At 26.0% G+C, this 26556-nt stretch overlaps 2 protein-coding genes across 11 annotated transcripts in view; one reads left to right on the forward strand and one right to left on the reverse strand.

Moving 5' to 3' along the window:
* Nucleotides 1-686: 686 nt before the first annotated feature.
* On the forward strand, nt 687-23952 carry LOC122851612 (inositol 1,4,5-trisphosphate receptor). 8 transcript variants are annotated; one of them, XM_044150955.1, is made up of 21 exons: nt 687-1049; nt 1158-1252; nt 1509-1807; nt 1894-1972; nt 3294-3468; nt 6322-6392; nt 6526-6641; nt 6763-6849; nt 7005-9308; nt 9392-9539; nt 9936-9965; nt 10286-10625; nt 13751-15194; nt 15989-16063; nt 16399-16519; nt 16589-16731; nt 16808-16998; nt 17106-17217; nt 17656-17769; nt 18453-21500; nt 21648-23952. In XM_044150955.1, exons 5-21 carry the CDS (start codon nt 3371-3373, stop codon nt 21726-21728), a joined length of 8523 nt encoding a protein of 2840 aa, XP_044006890.1. In that variant the 5' UTR covers nt 687-1049; nt 1158-1252; nt 1509-1807; nt 1894-1972; nt 3294-3370; the 3' UTR covers nt 21729-23952. The 8 variants fall into 8 exon arrangements, with proteins under 8 accessions (XP_044006890.1, XP_044006894.1, XP_044006893.1 ...); XM_044150959.1 differs by lacking the exon at nt 17656-17769 and having other exon boundaries at nt 687-1252; XM_044150958.1 differs by lacking the exon at nt 15989-16063 and having other exon boundaries at nt 687-1252.
* A 134-nt stretch (nt 23953-24086) lies between these two features.
* Nucleotides 24087-26556, reverse strand: part of LOC122851614 — a 111976-nt gene continuing 109506 nt past the window's right edge. For all 3 annotated transcript variants that reach the window (XM_044150963.1, XM_044150964.1, XM_044150965.1), the window contains 3 exons: nt 26192-26471; nt 25199-25340; nt 24087-25110 (listed from right to left, as the gene is read on the reverse strand). In XM_044150963.1, coding sequence (XP_044006898.1) covers nt 24909-25110; nt 25199-25340; nt 26192-26471 — 624 coding nt within the window. In that variant the 3' untranslated portion in view covers nt 24087-24908. The remainder of the gene's footprint in view (nt 25111-25198; nt 25341-26191; nt 26472-26556) is intronic.

The following is a 26556-nucleotide window of genomic DNA, read 5'->3' on the forward strand; positions in this document are numbered from 1 at the left end:
TTTTTTAAATTTTTCAAAAGTTATCATATTTATTCAACTAGATTTGGTATATTTTATAATGATTCACATACATCAAAAATAGAAATTAATTATTTATATTAAATAAATAAATCCAAGTATAATAAATACAACACAACCTCTATTGTTTGTGGCATAAAAAAAACAACAATAATGAAAATATTATAATTTATTTGTTAAACTGTCTTGGTTTTTTTATTTTTTTGATTTTTTATAAACATGCTCCACATATATTTATAAGTATTGACAACAATATAAAAAATAGTTGTCAAAACAGTATGTTAGAGAGAGAGGCTCTTATAATAGAGATTGCGTGTTAGAAAGAAAAGCAAAACAGCTCGATGGCGCGTTGTTGATTGGTTGAAAAAATAAGGCTGCGCAGAACGCGACGAAAAAAGCATGGACTACTGCCATACCTGTAGTACTTCTACCATGCTTTTGACACAATCAAAATAACACATAGCGGCCATTTTGTTTATGTAACTATTTACTTTATCAGCTGATGGTATTTTATCATTAATCGCTAAAGTAAAAATTCTTATTACCATGCAAATTAACAGTTCCAAAAAATATGACCTCGAGTTTTGTTCTTTTTTTTTTACGCATGCTCATAGTATTTATATTCATCTACATCTTAGAGAAGTGTGTGTGTGTGTGTGTGTGTAGAGAAAAAAAAAATCCGGACCGTTGCAGATCCTGTCATAGCAATATCATGTCAAAATATAAACACAACAAACAAAACAAGACACATCAAAAATCATTAGAAGAAAAATAAAATTAAAAAAAAAATAATTTAAAAACAAAATATCAAGAAATTAAAACCTAACCTCTGTTTTTCCTCAATCATCGAGGTATTTGCCGACATACTTGACATTTTTTCAACATTCTTTAGTAAATTTTCTTTTTGAATTATAAAAATAACAATATACGGTGTGTTTTTTCAACAAGTGTAAACAAGAAAATCCTTGTTTAATTAATGTGAAGATTTGAATCAATGAGACATCGACATTGTTAAGGAATTCGACTTAGAAGTATACACTTGTTTGATCTATCAATTGAATGTCGATTATTTAAAATTTATTTCATATTTATCGAACAGTATAGCAATGTGTACATAACACATATGTATATATATGCAGATTAGCTGGAAGAAGAAAAAGGTTGAGCTGCTCGTCGCAGCGGGTGAAACTGTGAGGAGGACATATTACACCAGTTGTGTCGGAACCACTGCACGGTTTGTGTCATATTTATCTTTACTCCAAAGTGTTCTCCAATAACTTTTTTTTGCTCCAATAATTTTCATATTTTTTTAAAAACATATTAGATTTATTTGTTCATTGCGCTGCTTCTTATCATTGAAAAATAAAATTAAATACAATATTATTGTTGCTTATTGTTTCTCTATCTTTTACTTAATTTTTTTTTTTTTTTTTCTTAATTTAATTTGATTTATTATTATTTTTTTTTCTATCCCTTTTTTTTTTTCTTAGGTCTAGCACATACGGCCTCATTCGAATCCATTACATATTATACAAAAAAGAGAGAGAAAAAAATTTATATGAGAAAGAGTGGGAGGACATCACACTGGTCTTGTCCGTCGATTTCTAACCGATTGTCGTGTATGAGAGCTCGTCGAGAAAACGGAGACGTCTTTGTGCATGCTGACACACCGGCTTACTGTGTCCAGTGACAGTGAAATAAAACATAAAAAATATCTATATTATTAAAAGAAATAATAACATTCATTATAAAAATAACAGAAAAGTAAAAAGAAAAAAAAATTAATAAGGTAATAATTTCGATATTTTTAAAATATACCTTTTATTTTTTTTGTAATAAAATTTAAAATGATATATTTATTTGTTGTTTTTTTAGTTTAAAAGTGAAGAAAGAAAAATAGTGTATTTTGGTGTTGAAATAACTTGAAAAAATTAATATGAAAATTTTGAAATTGGTGAGTTAAAAATAATTAATTTTTTTAAATATATATTTTTTTAATTTTATAATTTATTAATTCTATTTTTAGTTAGTTTATTATTATTGTTTGTCATAACTGATAAGAAAATTAATATTCTTGGAAGTAATTTTTGTTATTCATAAATTTGTCGTGTGTTTTTAATTTAATAATAACTGTTAAATAGTTTCTTTAGTATTTATGGTAATTGATTGTTTGATTTAAACAATAGATCAAAACTAAACTTAATTTTCCAATAGTTCTTATTGTATGACATTATTATTTCCTCAAGGATTTCGATCGTTGTAGAATAATGTAAAACTTAATTAAAGAAATATAAATACGTAATTTTATTTTAATCACTATATTATTAATTTTTTTTTCAGTCAGTAGATGATGAAAATATTATTCTCAATACTGTTGTTTTCATTTTTTTTAACAAATAAATTAATAATTATATGTCTCAATGTTTTTCAATAAAATTCACGTGCTTTCAATCGTTGTGTAATTTATACATATAATAATAATAATAATTAAAAGAAAAAAAAAAAAAGTCGTGACCTTAATACTGAGGATAATCATTTTTGGACATGCTTTTTTTATTTTTTTATTTTTATTTAAGTTTATCGCCAACAAGTTTTATTTGTATGTGCACTTATCTTTATCAGTTTGTTGGTAATATTATACATTAATGCCCGCAGATCAAAGACAATACGGGAACATTACGAAAGCATAATATTTTTCCCTCGTTTGTTAAACTTGAATGCATAATGAATTTTCAATAATATACATATAGTCAACTTTATATACTCAAAGTTTATTTAAAGTCTGTTATAAATCCATATACTTAATTTTTTATAATAATTATATGGATATTTTTTTTTTCTTCTCTTGTTATTATTTTATTTTTTTTTTTAATTAAAAAGGTGGAAGGGTCGTTGGTATATTATTATCCAACAATATATGTCATTAAAAAGAGATCAATAGATGCATCTTTATTTTTCGTGTCAGTAATTTTAAATATGCGATATTATCATAAGACCACTTGTGATTGTTTTCTTGCTCTTCAACTTGGTCTTTTTTTTTTTTTCTCAATTATATATTGAAGTAGGTGGAAAAAAAGTGCCATTGGGTGCTTGGCTTGGTGCATATTATAACACTATCATTGCCAATCGATTTGACCTAGATATTGCTTCAGAGTTCTTGAATTTTTTTGTTTATCTTTTTTTTTTTTTTTTTTGATTTCGTTGTCATTTTATTTTTTCATGTGATTATATTTTATGTCTTTAATGTTTGGTGATTTTTGTTATTTATTTTTTAGATGCCATGATTGATTAATGCTGTTATCAGGGACCAACACGGTCCAAAACAAAAGGAAGTGTGGCGACCGGCATCGAAATGGGTGAAATACTCGGTTCAGCGAGTTTCCTGCACCTTGGCGATATCGTTAGTCTTTATGCCGAGGGCAGTGTTTCGGGTTTTTTATCAACTTTGGGGTAAGTATCATTATAATTTATTATTCATTAATTATTAGCCAAAAAAAAACATCATAAATTATTTTTTACTTTTATATATTTATATAATAATTAAAATTATCTTGAATTTTTTTTATTTTAAAACTTGAATACTTTGTTTGATATATGGATGGTTTTTTATTGTCTTTAAGATTTACAGAGCTTAGTTTTTTAATCTTCTATATACATTTTTTTTATATCATCAAGTATTTACATATATTAAATTTTTTGATTATTCAAAGTCTACTCATTTGGAAATTTTATATTTTTTTATTTAGATATAAATTATGATTTTTCCTCATCACGTGGTTTATGAAGTTTTAACGAAAATAAATAAATAATACCTAATCTTAACAATTTCTTTTTTTTTTCATCAATTAAAATGGTTAATTTTTGCTTTTTTTATAAGAAAATAATATTAAAATTTTATTCAATATTATTTATTTCTTTTTAATCACTAATAATTTGATTTATTTATTTTTTTACTTTCTCATTTTTTAATGATGATTTGTAAGTCTTGGTGAATAAGTGGGTGTCTATTAAATACATGACTGAAAACAAGCAACGGGTTAATGATTAATTCGAGTCAATTTGTGTTCATTGACCGAGCTTGTGAATGTTGGTGTTTAAATGCGACAAATAAATCGGTTAAAATAATAATCACCCTGTGAAAAATAATAAAAAACATATCAATTACAATTATTTTTTTTTTATAACTTTATTTTTTTGTTAATCATATAATATATTATTTTTTTTTTTTTTTATTTTTTTTATCATTTCTTTTTTTTTTGTAGAGAATCTGGGTAAGTTTATTCTATGGATATGGCTTTTAGAATGAAGACAATGGAATCGTGTCAGGTATCACACTGGTTTGTCGTCATTTTTTTTTTTTTTTTTGTAATTTTTTTTGAGCCTCAAACTAAAAAAAAAAAATAAATTAAAATACTGATGGTTTTATTTATTGAAAGTTAAAGTTATGCGTGTGTGTATGTATTAACTTGTTACCGTTAATGTTTATTTTTATATCACTATTTATGCCACTGGATTAAAAAACATTCAAGCATACTTTGTGGCCATCGAGAAAAAAAGTGTATATAATTATTGAAGTGGAGATTAACGCACGTGTAGATGATCGCACATACGTGACAAATACGATAATTATAAAAAATAAAAAATAATAATAACTACACTTTATCTTGTATCTTTTTATAGTCATCCCCTGGATAATATTTAGAAAAATTTATTTAAAATAAAAAAATACTTGTGGCGTTATTTTTTTTTATCATTTAACGCCACAGATATGGTAAATGAGCCATAAAAAAACTTTATAGATTTTTTATTTATTTATTTATTGATGAATTATTTTGCCACTTCAATTGATGTTACTATTTTTGAAATTAAATGATTCATATTTTAATATATTTTAATATTATTATTATTGTTTGAATAATAATTTACAAAATATAAGAATAACAAAATTCTTTGAATTATTATTTGTTAAATTTTTGTTTTAAAAAATAAGTAGATTTAAATAGTTATTAATGTTTGTCCTTGGCAAAGTAACTAAATTTTTAATAAAAAATATAAAACCGGTTGTATTATGACAAAATCATATCTCATTAACGTGAAATTAAAAATAACACAATATTTTTCCTGTTTTATTTTATCATTTTTAAAATAAAAAACATTACTATTTTCTATATGACATTTTGATTATTGTCGTTCTTTGTTCAATAATATTTGAAATATTTGATTCATCCTGAAAATGAAATCACAGATATGAAAATCGATCAATTAATATGCGGAGATTGATAATAATATATGTTCAAATTCTATTTAAAATCTCATCGACATATATTTCCGTTAACATGACAATAAATTTTTTTTTTATTCAAATAAAAATCTAATTTTAAATTTTAATATCTCAATATATTATAAAAATTTTTTATACTCTGGATAATTAAGAGTTGACAAGAGTGAGGTCTGATTGAGCTCATTTCCTGACAAAAAAAATATATTTACACCGCAAACTGTATAATTTTCCGTCTAAAACTTTTTTTAGACTGAATTTATTTTTCGCTCATATTTTAAAATTTAAATTACTTCTTTTTTTATATTTATTTTATTTTTTTTTTTACAGATACATATATTTTTATTTTTCCTATTTATTTTTGGCGGAAGCACTTCCGTTGATTTTTATATATATTTTTTTTATCATCAAGTTCGTGTTGAAAGCGCAAATCCAGCTGACATGCCGCTATCGATCGGTCTAGCTTCTAGGCCTGGGCCAATGTTCAGAATATTGTGTCGTTCATCCCAACATGTTCAACGACACTTGCATAAAAAAAAAAAAATATAGATATGTCAAGCTTGATCAATGAACTCTTTTTCTGCAAATGATAGTAACAGAAGATAATGACATCAAGGAAAAAATCATGAACAAAAAAATTATTAAAGCTGATGCTATTTTTAGAAGTTCATTAAAAAAAAAGAGGTCATTTTATATCAAAATTTAGGAAATGTATTTTTGCAATGATTATTTTTTTTCCTTTTTAATAAGACAAACAATATTATAATCTTTGGTAATACGTTGTCTTTGTGCTTGAAAAATTATGCTTTTAATCAGCTTATTGATATAGTCAAGGATAAATAAGCCTTTGTTGAAACATCCAAGGATTCTAGGCTCAATATACACGCAGACGACGACTTTTTTTATTTTTTTGTATTTTTATCTACGACTGATAATTTTATTCAAGGCTTTTTATTTTTATATTATTTAATTTTTCATGAAATTTTTAATTTTGTTTTAATTTTAAAAAATATTTTCACTTACAGCTTAGTCGATGACAGATGTGTCGTCTGTCCAGAAGCTGGAGACTTGTCAAATCCACCAAAAAAATTCAGGGGTAATAAATGATTTTTATTTATTTATTTATTTTAAAGTAATTATTTAAAATATAAATTATAAAATAAAACAAAAAATTCAATTTTTAATATAACTTTGTTTTGATAATAATATTTATTATTTTATCTATTTAGACTGTCTCTTTAAAATATGTCCTATGAATCGTTATTCCGCTCAGAAGCAATTCTGGAAAGCGGCTAAACAGACTGGAAGTTCAGCGACTGATCAGGTCTTGCTCAAACGTCTTCATGTAAGTTAAAATAAACGTTAAATTAAATAAATAAATTAAAATAATATTTTAAGATATAATTTATAATTTTATGAGTTGTTTATTACAATACTTTGTATTTTATTTTTTATTTTTCTATTAGCATGCAGCTGAGATTGAGAAGAAACAAAATGATACGGAAAATAAAAAATTACTTGGAAGTGTTGTATCATATGGAAATGTGGTCCAGGTGGGTTGTTAAACTTAGCAATTACTAAATTTATCAAAGTTTCAAAGTTTCAAAGTTTCTTGTAATAATATTATTTTATGTATATATTCCAAAAATTTATTAATAGATTATAAAAATTTAAAAATAAATTAAACTAATAATATTTAATATTTCAGCTTCTTCATCTCAAGTCAAATAAATTTTTGACAGTTAACAAAAGATTGCCAGCATTACTTGAAAAAAATGCAATGCGTGTATATTTGGATGCAAATGGTAATGAAGGATCTTGGCTATATATAATGCCATTTTATAAATTACGAAGTGATGGAGATAGTGTTGTTGTTGGTGATAAAGTTATTATGGAACCAGTTAATGCTGGACGACAAGGTCTTCATGTTGCTGCAAATTATGATTTACATGATAATCCTGGTTGTAAAGAAGTTAATGTTGTTAATGCATCAACATCATGGAAAGTAACATTATTCATGGAACATCGGGAAAATCAAGAAGAAATATTAAAAGGTGGTGATGTTGTTAGATTATTTCATGCTGAACAAGAAAAATTTTTAACAATGGATGAATATAAAAAAAAACAACATGTTTTTTTACGTACAACTGGACGTACAAGTGCAACAGCAGCAACAAGTAGTAAAGCATTATGGGAAGTTGAAGTTGTACAACATGATCCATGTAGAGGTGGTGCTGGTCATTGGAATTCATTATTTAGATTTAAACATTTAGCAACTGGACAATATTTAGCAGCTGAAGTTGATACTGATGAACCACGTGAAACATTAAAAAATAAAAAAGAATTAAGTGGTCCAGTTTATAGACTTGTATCAGTACCACATTGTAATGAAATAAGTTCATTATTTGAACTTGATCCAACAACATTAACACGTGGTGATTCATTAGTACCACAATCATCATTTGTAAGACTTCATCATTTATGTACAAACACATGGGTACATTCGACAAATGTACCAATTGATAAAGATGATGAAAAACCAGTTATGTCAAAAGTTGGTTGTGCAATATATAAAGAAGATAAAGAAGCATTTGCACTTAGATCAGTACCACCAGTTGAAGTACGTGATCTTGATTTTGCAAATGATGCATGTAAAGTACTTGCTGGAATAAGTCAAAAATTAGAACGTGGTACAATATCACATAATGAAAGACGTGCTGTAACATCATTATTACAAGATATTGTTTATTTTATTGCTGGTCTTGAAAATGAACAAAATAAATCAGAAGCATTAGATTTACCAGTTACAAATACTGTTAGAGATAGACAAAAATTATTACGTGAACAATATATACTTGGACAATTATTTAAAATATTACAAGCTCCATTTCTTGAAACAGTTGTTGGTGAAGGACCATTTTTACGTATTGAAGAATTAAATGATCCACGACATGCACCATATAAATATATGTTTAGATTATGCTACAGAATACTTAGATTATCACAACAAGATTATAGAAAAAATCAAGAATACATTGCTAAGCATTTTGCATTTATGCAAAAACAAATTGGTTATGATATACTTGCTGAAGATACAATAACAGCATTATTACATAATAATCGTAAACTATTAGAAAAACATATAACAGCAGCTGAAATTGAAACATTTGTTGGTTTAGTTAGAAAAAATATGTATAATTGGGAATCAAGATTTTTAGATTATTTATCAGATTTATGTATATCAAATAAAAAAGCAATTGCTGTTACACAAGAATTAATATGTAAAAGTGTATTAAGTGATAAAAATAGAGATATATTACTTGATACAACAATCATTCAAACACAAATGGAAGTTGAAGAAGAAATTGATAATAATTTCAATAATAATAATACAACTATTATGAATAATAATGATAATAATGAAAATGATGTTAATGATGATGAAGATGATGATGATATGGTAACTGGAGAATCAACAATAACAATTATTGAAGAATTAGAGGTATTACTTGTTTGGAATGATGGTAAAGGATCAATGACACTTAGTGAATTATCAAGAGGTGCTAAATCAGGAAATACTGAGGATGCAGCAATACTTGATTATTATAGACATCAATTAAATTTATTTAGTAATATGTGTTTAAATCGTCAATATTTAGCACTTAATAATCTTTCACCACATCTTGATATTGATTTAATATTGAAATGTATGGAAGATGAGTCAGTACCTTATGAACTTCGTGCATCATTTTGTCGTTTAATGCTACATTTACATGTTGATAGAGATCCACAAGAACCAGTTACTCCAGTTAAATATGCTAGATTATGGTCTGAGATACCATCACAAATGAGTATCAATGATTATGATACAAATAAAATGCCTGATGAAAATAAAGAAGCTGTTAGAGCTAAATTTAGTTCGACAATACGATTTGTCGAAGATTATCTATGCAATGTTGTTGCTAAAATGTGGTCATTTTCTGATCAAGAACAAAATAAATTAACATTTGAGGTAATTTTTTAAATGATTTTTTATATGTTTATAAAATTATCTTTTTCTTTTTCATAGTTTTAATATTGTAAATTATTTTACAGGTTGTCAAACTTGCACGAGATCTTATTTACTTTGGATTTTATAGCTTTAGTGATCTACTTAGATTAACAAAAACACTACTGAGTATATTAGACTGCGTTTCGGAGAACGATTACATCAATGGAAAAATACCAACAGGTGAAATTGATTGTAAGTTTAAACTAATAACTCATTACAGCAAACATGCTGTTAAACTATTTCGTACATTTATTTATTTGTTCAAAAATTATTTTTCACTTTTGGCAAGATTAAAAATAAAACATTCTAAATACATATCAATCTCATTATGATTTACTTTAAATAAAACAACAGTCTTAAATTTTTCAAAGAGTAAATACTCAGTTTTCAAATAACGTAATTTATTTTTATTTTATGTTTATGTATGGAAATACTTGTTGATAACGTAAATAACAAATTTTTTTATTTCTTATTCTTTTAAAATTTATTTTATTGTGTATCTATATATTTGTTGTTTGTATTTAAATTTACGATAATAGTTTAACAAAACTAACTGCCAGCTAACTTGCATTACAATATTTTATTTAGCTAAATCAAAGGAGACTAAGGATAAAAAAGGTATGCTGGAGTTAATTATGCTTGCATATTTATTGCTTCATGCTAAAGAAAAAAAAAAGAAATAATAATAATAATATGACATAGAGCTTATTGTTCATTAGACTAAACTAGAATAGAATATGAAAATGTTTTGATAAAGTCAATTGATGTATCTTTTACGAAAAGTAATCTCGATTAGTTTGTATATTTTTTTTTTTTAATTCATTGAATTGCGGAAAGGAATTGAATCAGAATTTGTCGAAAAGTTACATGATTTGGCTTTAGAAAAAAAATAAGATAAGTTTTTTGACATGTAACATCATTAGATTATAATACTCTAGCTGAAGGAGGAGTGCTGAGATGCATCGGTGATATGGGTGCAGTTATGACGAGTCTAACTCTCGGTCCAGCAGGTCAAGTTATTTCTGGAAGCTCATCACCACGTCCAAAGCCATCAACAAAGAAAGAATATCCTTTGGTCATGGATACAAAATTGAAAATCATTGAAATTCTTCAATTCATTTTAGACGTACGATTGGACTATCGTATATCTTGTCTTTTGAGTATATTCAAGCAGGAATTTGATGAGACTGAAAAATCCTCAAGAGATGTTAATTTAAAACAAAAAGGAATTGATCTTGAATCAATTGGCACACAAGCTGAGGGTATTTTTGGCAGTAGGTGAGTTATAATTCTCTTATTATAAAAAAGACACTCGACCGCATTTTATTTGTAATCTGATTGGTCAAAATTTTTTAGCAAATGTTTATAATTAACCCTTTTATTGTTTTCTCTCTTACATTGATACGTTGCTACATGTTGTTGTGTGATTGCTACAATTGTTTATTTTTGGCAATTAATTTATTTGGGTTATAAAAATAAAAAATAAGAAAAGTGATTGATAAAAGTTATAATTATGATAAATAAATGGTTATAATTAATAAAGGTACACAAGAATATATACAATCAGCACAGAAGGTGCAGGGTCACTCTTTTATTTTAATAGCGAACTTATTTCATTGTTAACGTAGTATCTGAAAAATTCATTAATACCTCCTTTAACATTCTATATTCCTGATAAAGAATGGATAAATTTTTGAAAATTACTTTTTCAAACTTCTGTTAGCCTGATATTTTTATAGAAAAATTTTATCAATTCGTATTAGGAACAAAGAATGACCGAAGAAATATTCGATGTTTTTAAAAAGTTACTTCCTTAATTTTATATTTGCCTGATACTTTGAGAAAAAAAAAATTTCGATTTGTATCAGGGACATAGAATGATTAAAAAAGTATTCGGTAATTTTTTGAAATTTACCTCCTCGATTTTATATTTGCTTGATACTTCAAAAAAAAAAATTCGATTTGTATCAGGAACATAGAATAACATAAGAGGTATTCGATGTTTTTAAAATTTTACCTCCTCGATTTTATATTTGCTTAATACTTCGAAAAAAAAAAAATTTCGATTTGTATCAGGAATATAGAATGATTGAAGAGGTATTTGGTATTTTTCAAAATTTACTTTCTAAATTTTATATTTGCCTGATACTTTAAGGAAAAAAAAAATTTCGATTTGTATCAGGGACATAGAATAACATAAGAGGTATTCGATGTTTTTAAAATTTTACCTCCTCGATTTTATATTTGCTTGATACTTCGAAAAAGAAAAAAATTTCGATTTGTATCAGGAATATAGAATGATTAAAGAGGTATTCGGTATTTTTCAAAATTTACTTTCTAAATTTTATATTTGCCTGATGCTTTGAGAAAAAAAAAATTAATTTGTATTAGGGGTATAGAACATAAAAAGAGGTATTTTTTTATTTACACTCCGAAGCGCTATCTATTGATTTTCGTAGGAACTATAGGGTAAAAACATTTAAATATCATAGATGGAAGAGGGCTGTTTTATCAGGGTTATAGAACAAGAAAAGAGGTATCTTTTAAGTCAACAAGTTCAGCGCCATCTATTATTTTTTTTAGGAACTATAGGGTAAAAACATTGAAATATTATAGATAGAAGAGGGCTGTTTTATCAGGAGTATAGAACTGGAAAAGAGGTATTTTTTGGGTCACACTACAAAGCGCCATCTATTATATTTTTGTAGAACTATAGAGTAAAAACATTGAAATATCATAGATAGAAGAGGGCTGTTTTATCAGGAGTAAAGAACAGAAAAAGAGGTATTTTTGGGTCCCATTCCAAAGCGCCATCTATTGTATTTTTTTAGAACTATGGAGTAAAAACATTGAAATATAATAAATAGAAGGAGGCTGTTTTATCAGGGTGATAGAACAGACGAAGAGGTATTTTTTGAGTTAACAAGTTCAGTGCCATCTATTATTTTTTTTAGGAACTAGAGGGTAAACACATTTAAATATCATAGATGTAAGGTGGCTGTTTTATCGGGGTTATAGAACAGGCAAAGAGGTATTTTTTGAGTTAACAAGTTCAGCGCCATCTATTATTTTTCTTAGAAACTATATGGTAAACACATTTAAATATCATCGATGGAAGAGGGCTGTTTTATCAGGGTTATAGAACAGGCAAATATGTATTTTTTAAGTTAACAAGTTCAGCGCCATCTATTATTTTTCTCAGGAACTATATGTTTTTTATTTTTCAAATACCTCCTTGCTAATTCTACGTTCCTGATACTCAAAAATTTTTTTTTCTACCAAATTTTTAAAAAATTTTGAAAATAATTAAAAAAAAAAATTTTTGAGTATCAGGAACATAGAATGAGCGAAGAGGTATTTGATATTTTTGAAAATACCTCCTTGCTTATTCTATGTTCCTGATACTCGAAAATTTTTTTTTCTATCAAATTTCAAAAAAATTTTTCGAGTATCAGGAACATAAAATAAGCAAGGAGGTATTTTCGAAAATATCAAATACCTCTTCGCTCATTCTATGTTCCTGATACTCGAAAAATTTTTATGAAATTTGATAGAAAAAAAAATTTTTCGAGTATCAGGAACATAGAATAAAATATCAAATACCTCTTTGCTTATTCTATGTTCCTGATACTTGAAAAATTTTTTTAAAAATTATTTTCACAATTTTTTTGAAATTTGATAGAATAAAAAAATTTTTGAGTATCGGGAACATAGAATGAGCAAGGAGGTATTTTCGAAAATATCAAATACTTCTTTGCTCATTCTATGTTCCTGATACTCGAAATTTTTTTTTTTTTTTATTAATTTTTAGAATTTTTTTGAATTTTGATAGAAAAAAAAAATTTCGAATATCAGGAACATAGAATGAGCAAGGAGGTATTTTCGAAAATATCAAATACCTTTTCGCTCATTCTATGTTCCTAATACAACTTCTCAATTTTTTTAAAAACTGCCGGACGAAAATTTAAAATTATTAGGGAATTATAAAAGAGATGAAGTAAGCTTTCTAAAACTTTAAATATCTCTTCGCTCATTCTATGTTCCTAATACTAAATCTCAATTCTCTCAAAATAATTTACCCAGAATATTTTAAATTATCAAGGGATTATAAAATACAGCAAGTAAGCTTTTTAAAATGATAAATACCTTTCTGGTCATTCTATGATCTTAATACAAATCGGACTTTTTAAAAAAAGTTATTAGGCGATCAGACATTGCAAGCAGCAAATTTCAAAAATAAATTCTAAAGTTATCAGGTGAACATAATATGTGAAGAAGTATTTCCTCACAATATGAATCTTTTCAGCCTCTTATCATCCCGTCACTATAACCGACGTCTTTATGAAATATAACAACAATATCATAACTTTCTCTTCATCGTAAATTATAATTTTTTTTTACAGCGATGAATGCGTTGCGTTAGATCTGGATGGACAAGGTGGCAAAACTTTCCTGCGAGTACTCTTGCATCTGGCAATGCATGATTACCCACCACTTGTATCTGGAGCTCTTCATTTATTATTTAGACATTTCAGCCAAAGACAGGAAGTACTTCAAGCATTCAAACAAGTACAATTATTGGTGTCTGACAGTGATGTCGAGTCATATAAACAAATCAAATCCGACTTGGATGTGTTACGTCAATCAGTTGAAAAATCTGAATTATGGGTTTACAAATCAAAATCGATTGATGAGCACGGTGCAAAAAAATCATTGAGCAATAAAGATGAAGAAGATGAAGGTGGTACAACACCACGTAAACCAGCACCACAATTAGCTCCAACTGATAAAAAAAGTTCAGCAATTGATTTAGATGTTGGGCCACCTCTTCATTCTGATCAAGCTGAAGAATATCGTAAAATACAACAAATACTAATACGTATGAATAAACTTTGTATACAAGTATTACCAGGTGGTATTATAAAACCACGTAAACATGAACAAAGATTATTAAGAAATGTTGGAGTTCATACAATTGTATTGGATTTACTTCAAGTACCATTTGATTCGAAAGAAGATACAAGAATGAATGAATTAATGCGTCTTGCTCATGATTTTTTACAAAATTTTTGTCTTGGTAATCAGCAAAATCAAGTTTTACTACATAAACAATTGGATTTATTTTTAAATCCAGGTATACGTGAAGCTCAAACAGTATGTAGTATTTTTCAAGATAATTCAACACTGTGTAATGAAGTTAATGTCAAAGTAATACAACATTTTGTTCATTGTATTGAAACACATGGAAGACATGTACAATATCTTAAATTTTTACAAACAATTGTTAAAGCTGAAAATCAATTTATTCGTAAATGTCAAGAAATGGTTATGCAAGAACTTGTACAAGCTGGTGAAGATGTACTTATATTTTACAATGATCGTGGTTCATTTAATCAATTTATTGAAATGATGAGATCAGAAAGACACAGATATGATGAGAGTAGTCCTCTAAAATATCATGTTGAACTTGTTAAATTATTAGCTTGTTGTACAATGGGAAAAAATGTTAATACTGAAATTAAATGTCACAGTTTATTGCCACTTGATGATATTGTTGCAATGGTATCACATATTGATTGTCTACCTGAAGTCAAAGAAGCTTATATTAATTTTTTAAATCATTGCTACATTGATACTGAGGTTGAAATGAAAGAAATTTATACATCAAATCACATGTGGTCATTATTTGAAAAATCATTTATTGTTGATATGGCCATTATTTCAAATGCAACACATGATCGTAAACATGCAAATACTAGTCTTGAAAATTATGTTACTAATTGTCTGATGAACATCATTACAACATTCTTCAGCAGTCCATTCTCCGATCAAAGCACCACTGTTCAGGTATTTAAGATTTTTTATTTCCTCTCTTTTTTTTCCATTTTAAAAATACTAAAATAACTTTGACAATTGGTTTTTCAAATTTTAATCTAAAAACATCGGTTTAATTAAAATTCTAACTCAATAAATTAAATTTTCTAACTATTTTAATACTAACTGGAGGTTTTGCATGATTCTAAATCTTTGGTGCGCTGTAAAATTAAAAAAAAAATGACATCATTTCAAGTACTAAAGTTTGCCGTTTGAAAAATAATAAATAAATCAATCAAAAAAAATTTTTTTACATTACAATCGAAGCACGTTGAAATGGAGGTAAACATAGCAAGGTGCAAAATTAATTAATATTAGTTTATAGTTTGCCAGATAATGGAAAAAAAAATTGTAAATAATGCTTGAAAGAACAAAAAGAAAGATAAATTAAAAGACACAGAACCAATTTAATGATTAATAACAAAAAAATGAAATTTAATGACTGCAAGTAAATTTTATGGTACTCGTTTTTATTATCACAAAAAAAATTGCTTTGCATGTAAAATATTTAAATTTCATTTGCTCAAGCACACGTCAATATTTATGACATTAAAAAGAATTAAAAAATAAAGCTTTAGAATATTAGATGCTTTTAATTTAAATAAAATAAAAATATTAGAAAAAAAAAAAAATTGGTATGTGCTTGTGAACCGCTGATTTTGGCAGTGGCATGTTCTGTATTTTTGGCATGATTCCGCGGCTGGTCTAACGATTCGATGACACTGATGTTCGGTGGTCTGTATGGTGTTTGGTTGGTTTACTAACAGAAACATCTGCACGAGGCTTGGCTTTTTTGGAACATGAAGGAGTTGAACGGGAACAACAAAACAAACTCTCATCCTGTGAGTAAAATAATTAACAAAAAAAACAAAAACTTTATCATCTTCGAAGTAATGACACAAAATTAAAAATGTAAATTTACTTTTGCTAAGAGCATGTTTATACATATAGACACTATGTCATCTAAAAACGAGGTAAAATTAACAAAATTACATGTAGAATATCATTAACTGAGTGAATAACAGAAGATTATATTCAAAACTTTTGCTTTTAACATAACACAACCAATTGGCAATTCATTCTATCCAGTTTCATCTATCAATGATCTTTGTAGTATTAAAAATTTACTTGTTTTTAATTATGTTGTTTTTTTTTATTATTTTTCTTTTTGTGATAGACGAGACAGCCGATATTTGTCAAATTGCTCCATGCAGCATTCAAGGTGTCTGAGTGTGAATGGCTGAATGCTGGTCAAAGATTCAACGCTGAAAATTGTATTAGAACTCTTGCAGAAGTTGGTGAGTATATTATTAATATTAATTTTGATTATTAAATATTTTAAAAAAATTATTCATCATTATTTTAAGCCAAAGGAAGAGGAATTGCAATTCCAACAGATCTAGAAAGTCTCGTTGCTTCAATGTTCAACAAAGCTGCTATGCTGAGTAGACAAACAAATAAATGGCGAGAAGCATCTAAACAACCAAAAATTGAACGCAGTCAAAGTCAGGTAAAATTATTATTGAGTAAAAAAAAAACAAATTAAATAAATTTGTTATTAATAATTATGTATTTTTTATGATCAGCAATTGATGCGACTTGATCGGAGTATTATCGAGGGGTTGCAAGATATAGTGCTACTACTTGAAGAACAATTGAAGCCCCTAGTTCAGTCGGAGTTGTCACTTCTCGTAGATATTTTATATCGACCTGAGTTATTATTTCCTCTTGGCACAGAAGCACGTAAACGCTGTGAAAATGGTGGATTTATAAGAAGGTAATAACAATTGTTTTCTTGTCATTAGTTTCATACTATTTGAAATCGATTCGCTGCAGGAACTTTGGCTCTTTTCAATTGACTAATAATTTTTATTGGTTTTTTAGATTGATAAAACACACGGAAAAATTGCTTGAAGAAAAAGAAGAAAAATTATGTGTTAAAGTATTGAGAACACTCAGAGAAATGATGGCAATTGATCCAGAGTACGGTGAAAAGGTTCGTTTATTATTTTATTTTATCATCTGCACGAATCGCCATTCATTAAAGTGATAAAATACGTTTCGAAAGATAAGAAAAAAAACATTCATATATTTAATGGAGCTGTTCATAGTATCTTAAAAAAAAATTAGATGAAACAAACAAAAAAAAAATATATAAATTATAAGCTGCAATAGTTTTTTTTTTAATTTAATAAACGCTACTATAATTTTGCGCTATTTTGGGTGCTACAGCTATTTTTTAAATGCACTATTTAGATTTCCGTAGTAAATTAAAAACTTGAAATAATTTTGGCAAAGTGAAAGCAGTTTTAATATTATAGAAATTATAGCTTACACGCGGTATATTATTTGGGGGATTATTGAAAAAAAAAAAAACTAGTATCTTTTCGTAGTAGAATAGAACTGTAGGTAAAGGTCTTTTCATGCTGCGAAGGAATTTCAAGAAATCTTGGATGTGGGATTGGATGGCGAGAAGGGCAAAGATATGTCACTTTCATCTGATACCAATGATCAATTACAAGCTCATCAAATGACTCAACAACAGCGGGTAAAAGTTGTAGATTGATACATTAAACAAAACACACAACAAAACATAGAAAATAAAACTTGAAAAAAAAAATTGTAAAAAGAAAAGTAATGATCCCGAGAATTTCGACAGTATTGGGGTGAAATTTCTGTTGAATTCTTTCCTCTTTGATTTGTAATTTCTATTTTTTTTAAAGTTTTTTTTATTTGTTATTCAACTCGGCTTAATATTGTATGACGATTGTACGCATATACGAGTTTAGTTTTAACGTTAGATTCAGGCATGCATGTACATCTTGCACGATTTTTATTTTTTAATATGCTTTGCTATATACTGCTTTTTAGAAAAATAATATTTATCTATTTTTTATTTATAATTTTTTCTCAACTGTTCGCAAGCGTAAAATGTACCAATACTTTTTCCTGTAACGTAGTCATCCAATTAAAAAATATGAATAAATTTCTATTACTTTTCATTCTTATGAATTTTGACTTGAGTAGCTTTTTAATTTTCTTTTTTTTTTTAACTACAAAGTATTTTTTTGCATTGTAAATAAATACCCTCAGTTTATTATTGTGTATTATTAAATTTTATATTTTGAATTCAATAGTATTGGTACATTATTTGCTAGCATACTGAATAAAATATAAATTCAATAAATTAATTATTAATTTAATGTTTTTGTTTTTTCTTATATTTCTCAGGGTGATGCTTTGCGCAATAATCTGTTGATTCGTTATTTTGGCAAAGAATTTTTACTTAAATCAGAAAATGTTGATATTGGAACAAAAAAAACAATAGCAGTAAGTCATGGTCCGGGTGCAAAATTATTGAGTCGTGCTGGTCGTACATTACACGAAGTACAAAGTCATTTAGATCGTGAAGGAGCATCAGATCTTGTTGTTGAACTTGTTATTAAAAGTGTACATTCACCAAGTATATTTGTTGAAGCAATTGAACTTGGTATTGCATTACTTGAAGGTGGTAATCCAATAATACAAAAATCAGTTTTTACAAAACTCTGGGGTGGTGATTTGAGTCAATCATTTTTTAAAGTATTTAATGATAAAATGAAAGATTCACAGCAAGAAATAAAATCAACAGTAACTGTTAATACATCAGATATTGCAGCAAAAGCACATGAAAATAAAGATTTAGATAAAACTCTAAAAAGACAAATTCCAATAAAATCAAATGGCATATTGATAACAGAAGAATTAGTTCAAGAAGAATTAAATCAAGTAGATGATATTACTGGACAAAATATTCCTATTGAAGATGATATATCAAATATTACAGTACTTCCGTATCCTCTTGATGATGTACTTGGTGATAAATTAGAAAGACAACGTGCTGAAAATACAAAAAATGAACGTGATGAAAGTTCACTAAGTACCAAAGTACTTGTAATGCAACCAATACTTCGTTTCCTTCAATTATTATGTGAAAATCATAATAGAGATTTACAAAATTTTTTAAGAAATCAAAATAATAAAACAAATTTTAATCTTGTTTCTGAAACATTAATGTTTTTAGATTGTATTTGTGGCTCAACAACTGGTGGTCTTGGTTTACTTGGTTTATATATTAATGAATATAATGTTGCACTTATTAATCAAACATTAGAAACATTAACAGAATATTGTCAAGGACCATGTCATGATAATCAAAATTGTATTGCAACACATGAATCAAATGGTCTTGATATTATAACAGCATTAATATTAAATGATATTAATCCACTTGGTAAAACACGTATGGATTTAGTACTTGAATTAAAAAATAATGCAAGTAAATTATTATTAGCAATAATGGAAAGTCGTGGTGATTCAGAAAATGCTGAAAGAATACTTTATAATATGAATCCAAAACAATTAATTGATGTTGCTTGTCGTGCATATCATCAAGAATCATTAGATGAAAAAATTGATAATGATGATGATTCAACAATTTTTGATGATGGTGTTGCACCAAAAGAAGTTGGTCATAATATTTATATATTATGTCATCAACTTGCACAACATAATAGAGAACTTGCAACAATGTTAAAACCATCAGAATTAAATAATTCAGAACCAAAAATAAATAAAGCACTTAAATATTATGCAACACATACAGCACAAATTGAAATTGTACGTCATGATAGAACATTAGAACAAATTGTATTTCCAATACCAGAAATATGTGAATTAATAACAATTGATACTAAAATGAAAGTATTTAATACTGCTGAACTTGATGATCAAGGCTCAAAAGTATCAGATTTTTTTGAACGTACTGAAGATATGTTTAATGAAATGAAATGGCAAAAAAAATTACGTGGTCAATCAATGTTATTTTGGATGAGTAGTTATATGTCATTATGGAGTAATTTATTATTTAATTGTGCTGTATTAATAAATTTAATTGTTGCATTTTTTTATCCATTTGTTGATACAGTACCAAAATTTGTAATACCACATTTATCTGGTTTAACATGGACTGTTATGTTATCATCTGGTGCAATTGTTATGACATTACCAACAATAACTGGTGTTAGAACACTTGCTGCATCAACAATTGTTAGATTAATATTTTCAATTGGTCCAGAGCCAACATTATATTTACTTGGTTTTTCAACAATTGCATTTAAAATTGTACATATGATTAGTATTATTGGTAATCAAGGTACATTAACTAAAAGTTTTAAACAAATTATAACAAATGTTGAATTATGGTATCATGCTGTTTATCTTATATTTTGTATACTTGGTATATTTATGCATCCATTTTTTTATTCAGTATTGTTATTTGATGTTGTTTATAGAGAAGAAACATTGCTAAATGTTATTAGATCAGTTACAAGAAATGGAAGATCAATAATATTAACAGCAGTACTTGCATTAATTTTAGTATATATGTTTTCAATTATTGGATATATGTTTTTTAAAGATGATTTTCTAGTCAGTGTTGATGATGAATATATTCCAAATTTATCAACAAGTGAAACAATAAATACATGTGATAAAGATGGTTTAAATTGTCAATCAACTGATACACTGTCAAAATACGCACAAGATATTAATAATAAAAATCATAATCACAATGATAATAAAAATAATAATAACAATGATAATAATAATGAAAATGAAATGATTAATGTTGGTGGTGAAATGAAAGAAAGAGCTTGTGATTCATTGGTAATGTGTATATTAACAACATTAAATCAAGGTTTAAGAAATGGTGGTGGTATTGGTGATGTTTTAAGAGCACCATCAAGTGCTGAGCCATTATTTGTTGCTCGTGTTGTTTATGATCTTCTATTCTTCTTTGTTGTTATAATTATTGTTCTAAATTTAATATTTGGTGTTATTATTGATACATTTGCTGATTTAAGATCTGAAAAACAACAAAAAGAATTAATATTAAAAAATACATGTTTTATTTGTGGATTAAATCGTTCTGCATTTGATAATAAAGTTGTTTCATTTGAGGAACATATCAAGCATGAACATAACATGTGGCATTATTTGTACTTTATTGTACTTGTCAAAGTTAAAGATCCAACTGAATTTACTGGTCCAGAATCATATGTATATGCAATGGTTAAAGATCGTAATCTTGATTGGTTTCCACGGCTGAGAGCAAAATCATTAGCTGCTGATGAGGGTGAGGGTGAACAAGTCGAGTTGAGAAGTTTACAATCACAATTGGAATCAACTCAACTTCTTGTCAAATGTTTATCTCAACAGTTGACTGAACTTCGTGATCAGGTAAATTTTTTTTTTATCGATAAAGTCGACATAGTGATTGATTGATTTTTACTCAATACTTGAGATAATAATTAAAAATTTATTATTTAATCTTCCAAATGTTATTTAATTATTAATATTGAATTTTTTTTTTTATCTGAATAATAGATGACTGAACAGCGGAAACAGAAGCAACGACTGGGACTTTTAAATTCAGCTTCAGCATTTCTTCACAATGCCACAGCATAATAAAATAAATAAAGAAGAAGGTGACTCAATTTCAGTCTGATATTACGAGGGCATTATAAATATTTAAAAAAAAAATTCGTATTATTTCAACAACACAAATTTATATTTAATGTGTCTCGAAAGTTTAAGATACGTTCCATATCAATAATTTTTTTTTCGCTTGATATTAGAACTGATCAATAATTTATAGAAATTTTTTTATTACCTTTTTTTTTTTATGTTCGAATCAATATTTTTTCATATAAGTTTTTTAGTAAAAAAAAGAATAATTTAAGTATAGTAGATTTTGTTAATTTTTTAAAAGTCTGGGATATTATTATTTTTGTTTTTTTGTTATAAAAATTTACGTAACAATGCTCATTAATTAAAAAACTACGAAATATATACATAATTCGACGTGTTTTATATAAAATAAAAAAAAATCTATTAAAAAAAAAAATAAGTAGTAAAAATTTAGACAATCATTGAAATCATATCACGTATTTCGTGTTTAGCATGATCAACATTTATTTGAACTTATACACTCGTGTTTAGTTAACGAGTTAGTTGTAAATTAATTTTGTTGTACCAAGTTTGATAAAATTTCAAGAACAATTTATATGGCAAGACAAAAAAACGTAAATATAAAAAATAAATAAACGAAAAAATGTTTAATAATATTGTATAGAGTAATTTAAAAAAAAAAAGGAGATGATTGATGTCAAGTGATCACTCGAAAAGTTTTACCCTATTTATTCGAAAAAACCGTGGTTTGAATAAATTAAAAAATTTTCCCACCTAGTGTTCATATTTGTCTTGTCGTATCTTATCATTAATAATAGATGTTGACATAGTTACACTCTTGAAATCAATAAAATTGTCACTAGTTGTTTTTTCTTTTGAAAATTAATTTTATTACTTAATTTTTGAATAATTTATTTATTTAATTCTAAAAAAAAATATCAGTTAAATAATAATAAGAAAATTGATATCTTTGAAAACGCGCAATTAATAGTTACAAAAATTCATAAATATATAGTCATTTATTTTATTGACGTTTAAATAAATCCAAGATTGTAAATATAATGTTAGATTTTGTTGTTAAAAAAAAAAAACTACTTGTTGAATGCTTATAAACGGTCAAAGTTATTATAATTATTATATTTTTTATTCATAAAAAAAAAAAAAAAGTCTTGTTGTGCCAATTATTTAAATTATGAAAAATTAATTTATCTCTTTAATTGTAAACAATGTTAATAAATAATTATTTTTTCTGCCATTGTTATATTTAATTGAATCTCAGGATTGTTTGAAAATAATAAAAAAAAAAATTAAAATAATAATTTTGTTTCGATGTTTTGTTTTTACTGTAAAGAGTGTTATTTTTATTCTAAAAAAAAAAAAAAAAGGTATTGACTGAGATCGGCGCTAGTAAATGGACATAACAAATAAAAAATTAATAAATTTCGATATTAATTATCTCATAATATTATGAACTCAGTACTTTAATTTCGTCAACAAAATTGTTCACAGTATTTTTTTTTTTTTTTCCTTATTTAAATCACTTTTTTAAATTCTTTTTTTTATGATTAATTTATGCAAAACAATTGACTATTTATTATACTTAAATATAGACTAGTACATATAACAAGTATACCCTCTGTTTATTTAGACATATTTTATCTCAATTAAAAGTCTGATTACTTTTATGTCTGCAGATGTTTTAATTATTATTTTTCTTTTCTTCAAGTTATTCAAACGAAAAATACATTTTTATGATTTTAAAATCATTTTTTTTTTTGCATGCTGGCTATGCTCAGCGTTAATAAAATTACCTGTAGACTTTCATCATTGTTGAAACGAGGTCAAATTACACAAAATATTGTGTATTAACTATATATTATAATAATAATAGTTTATTTATTTATTTAGTTTTTTTTTTGTTAATTAAATTGAATCCAGTTCTCCATCTTGGACGGTTTGGGAACGAGACATTATTTTTACATATAAAATTTTATGTTATATATTTCGTTAAGCATGTATTCTTTTATTATTTATTTTCTTTTGTTGAATCACGATATTATAATCGGATTATGAGCACCTTTTTCAAAAATCAATTTTACTTAATAAAAATTTATTAATTTCTATCGAGCTGATATGTCTATGAAATCGTCTCTGTAGAAAATATTGATTGATAAAAAATTTATGCACGATTTTAATCGAGTACTTAAAAAAAATTATTATTTAATTAATAATAATAATAAAATAATAAACATAATAACAAAAAATAATTAAATATAAGAGACTTATTTTCGATATACGCGCTTTATTTTTATCGTTATTATTATTAATATTATTATTATTATATATTATAAAGAAAAATGAAATTAGTGCTCGTATAAAAACATTTTATGGATTTTTTTTTTTTTTTTATCAAATTAATGGAAGCTTCAGCCTCGTACCTACACCGTCACTTTAAATTGATCGATTAATATTCACTAAAATGTCTGCATGTGTCTTTTTGTGTTGGTTTTATTATTTTTTTTTTTTCTTCATTTTTATTTTATTAATAATTATATCTTTTTACTCCGAGTTTTTTTATTATTAGATACATATAGAGAGAGAGTCTATTTTATGTATTTTTTTTATACAATTTTTTTCTCTTTTTTTGCATAGTCTTTGAAAGTTATTTAAAAATCTCTGACGGGTTATCGATCATGAAGAGAAACATTGTAATTTATGATCGACATACAAGTAACAATTAAATGGATTTGTATCTTGGACATTCCAAGCTCATTATTATTATTATTATTTTTTAAATATCTTGTCATTTTTTTATGATTAAAACATTTTTATAATTTTTTATATTATTTTTTTTTTTAAAACTTAAAATGTGTTCTGTACAAATTCTATTAATCTACTGTTTATTATTTTATATTTACAACAACTTTCATGGCATTTTTATTTGCCATAAACTTTTGTTTTTAGTCTACCTTAAATATAATTCATTTTACAATATATTATTTACATGCCTTGGTATTAGTTAATGTTATCAATTTTTCATTAAAAGTTTTTAATTGAAAAAAAAAATTTTAAAACTTCACTGTTATTAAAATTTTACTTGGGTTTTTATTATATATCTATATTTGTTTTTTTTTTGTAAATGTTATGCTTTTTTTTTTTTTTGTGACGTGAATAAATTTATAAATTGTAATACAATACCAATGGTAACAGGACAAGTTTTAAAATGCCTGCTAAACAAAAGTGTTTAGTAAAACTTGAGTTACTGATAGCCACTGAATTTGGAGCTGGTGATGGACCACTTTTTCTTGTATTTGCCAGTACAGTATCACTTCGCCATTTCATTACGTATTGGGGCGCTGTTCTGCCAAGAGCTTGTAATCTATAAATAATATCAAATTAAAATTTTATTGAACTATAAAATTAAATTATATCATAAACATTTTAATAATTTGTTAATGATATTTTACCTGACAATTGCTGTATTCATTTTCCAGGGCAACGTAAAATTTTTATGTCTATCACGTGAGCAAAATGTATACAGTCTTTGTCCAATTGAATCACCAGTTTTTTTAAGCTCATGAATTGTTAAGTTCCAAGCTGTACAAGGACCTATATACCAATTAAATTCATTAATTTAATTAAAATACTAATTAAATTATATTTGAAAACTAAATAGAAAAACTTGCTTTACTAACGTTTATATATAGAAAAAAAATCTGATCTAGATAAAAGTCAATTCCCCTTGTTAGTTATAAAATTATATTAATAAAAAAAAAAAAAAAATAAATAGTAAAACTATATACGAGCAATTTATAAAAATAATTTCTTCGATACTTGGAAAGAAAGATACTTCGGGATTTAAAATGAGACTGCATAGTTTTTTATATTTATTTTCTTCAGCAGTGATTTGTTTAGTATATAGGGTTTCGTTATCTAGCCTGTCACTACCAATTAATTGCCGACGCCTAGCCTTTAATTGGTTGTTCAGTAGGATAGAGCCATAGAGGTGATATGAGCAAACATGAATCTCTATAGTATATTTATTTGTTGCGTATCATACACACGCATTGATAAAAAATATAGGCAACATACACGGATATACACACTCAATATGTATATATTTATATGGCTATTTACGATACGAGTAATAATAAACGATTTTATGGTAAATTTTCGAGGGTTTTCAGATAAAATTTTACGATAAATTGTTTATCTTTTGCCACTATATTATAAACGTTTGGATTATTATCAATATATTGACAGATGGTTTAATTATAATTGTTGGTAAAATTATTATTAAATAAAAATACAATAAATTAAACATTAATAATACTTATGTATACATATAATAAATCAATTAATAAAAATATCTCATTTTATTGTTGCTAATTTCTATAGTATTATAAAAATAATAAATAATAAATTTTATGTTGAATGTTTATGTGATAAATTCAACTTACGATCTTGGTAAGATTCAACTTCAATTGTCAATTGGCGATCAGTGACAGAGTCAAGAATCCAGGTACACTTTTGTTGATAATACTGATTCAAGCTGGGTATACCATTTGTGGTAAGGTCACCAGCACGAAATATACCCTCAGGTTTTGTTGTCGAGTGGTCACCACAGTAAGTATCTTCCGCAAACTTATATGCGGCTTTAAAACCCAATCCCGATCTTGACGATCTTGACCACTCTATGTACAAAGGTGTCCAGCTACGAATTCTCAATGGTAACCAATTCTAAAAATCACAATCAATAAGTCACAATACATTTAATATTTTATTTTCAAACTTGAAACGAAATAAAAAAATATGACATTAAAAA

Source organism: Aphidius gifuensis, linkage group LG3 (assembly GCF_014905175.1).
Source record: "Aphidius gifuensis isolate YNYX2018 linkage group LG3, ASM1490517v1, whole genome shotgun sequence".
In the NCBI taxonomy this organism is placed as follows: domain Eukaryota; kingdom Metazoa; phylum Arthropoda; class Insecta; order Hymenoptera; family Braconidae; genus Aphidius; species Aphidius gifuensis.

Coding starts and splice junctions, on each gene's coding strand:
- LOC122851612 (XM_044150955.1), top strand. CDS start 3,371: ATGGGTGAAATACTCGGTTCAGCGAGTTTCCTGCACCTTGGCGATATC. Junction 6,393..6,525: donor TCCACCAAAAAAATTCAGGG/GTAATAAATGAT, acceptor TTATCTATTTAG/ACTGTCTCTTTAAAATATGT. Junction 6,850..7,004: donor CATATGGAAATGTGGTCCAG/GTGGGTTGTTAA, acceptor TTAATATTTCAG/CTTCTTCATCTCAAGTCAAA.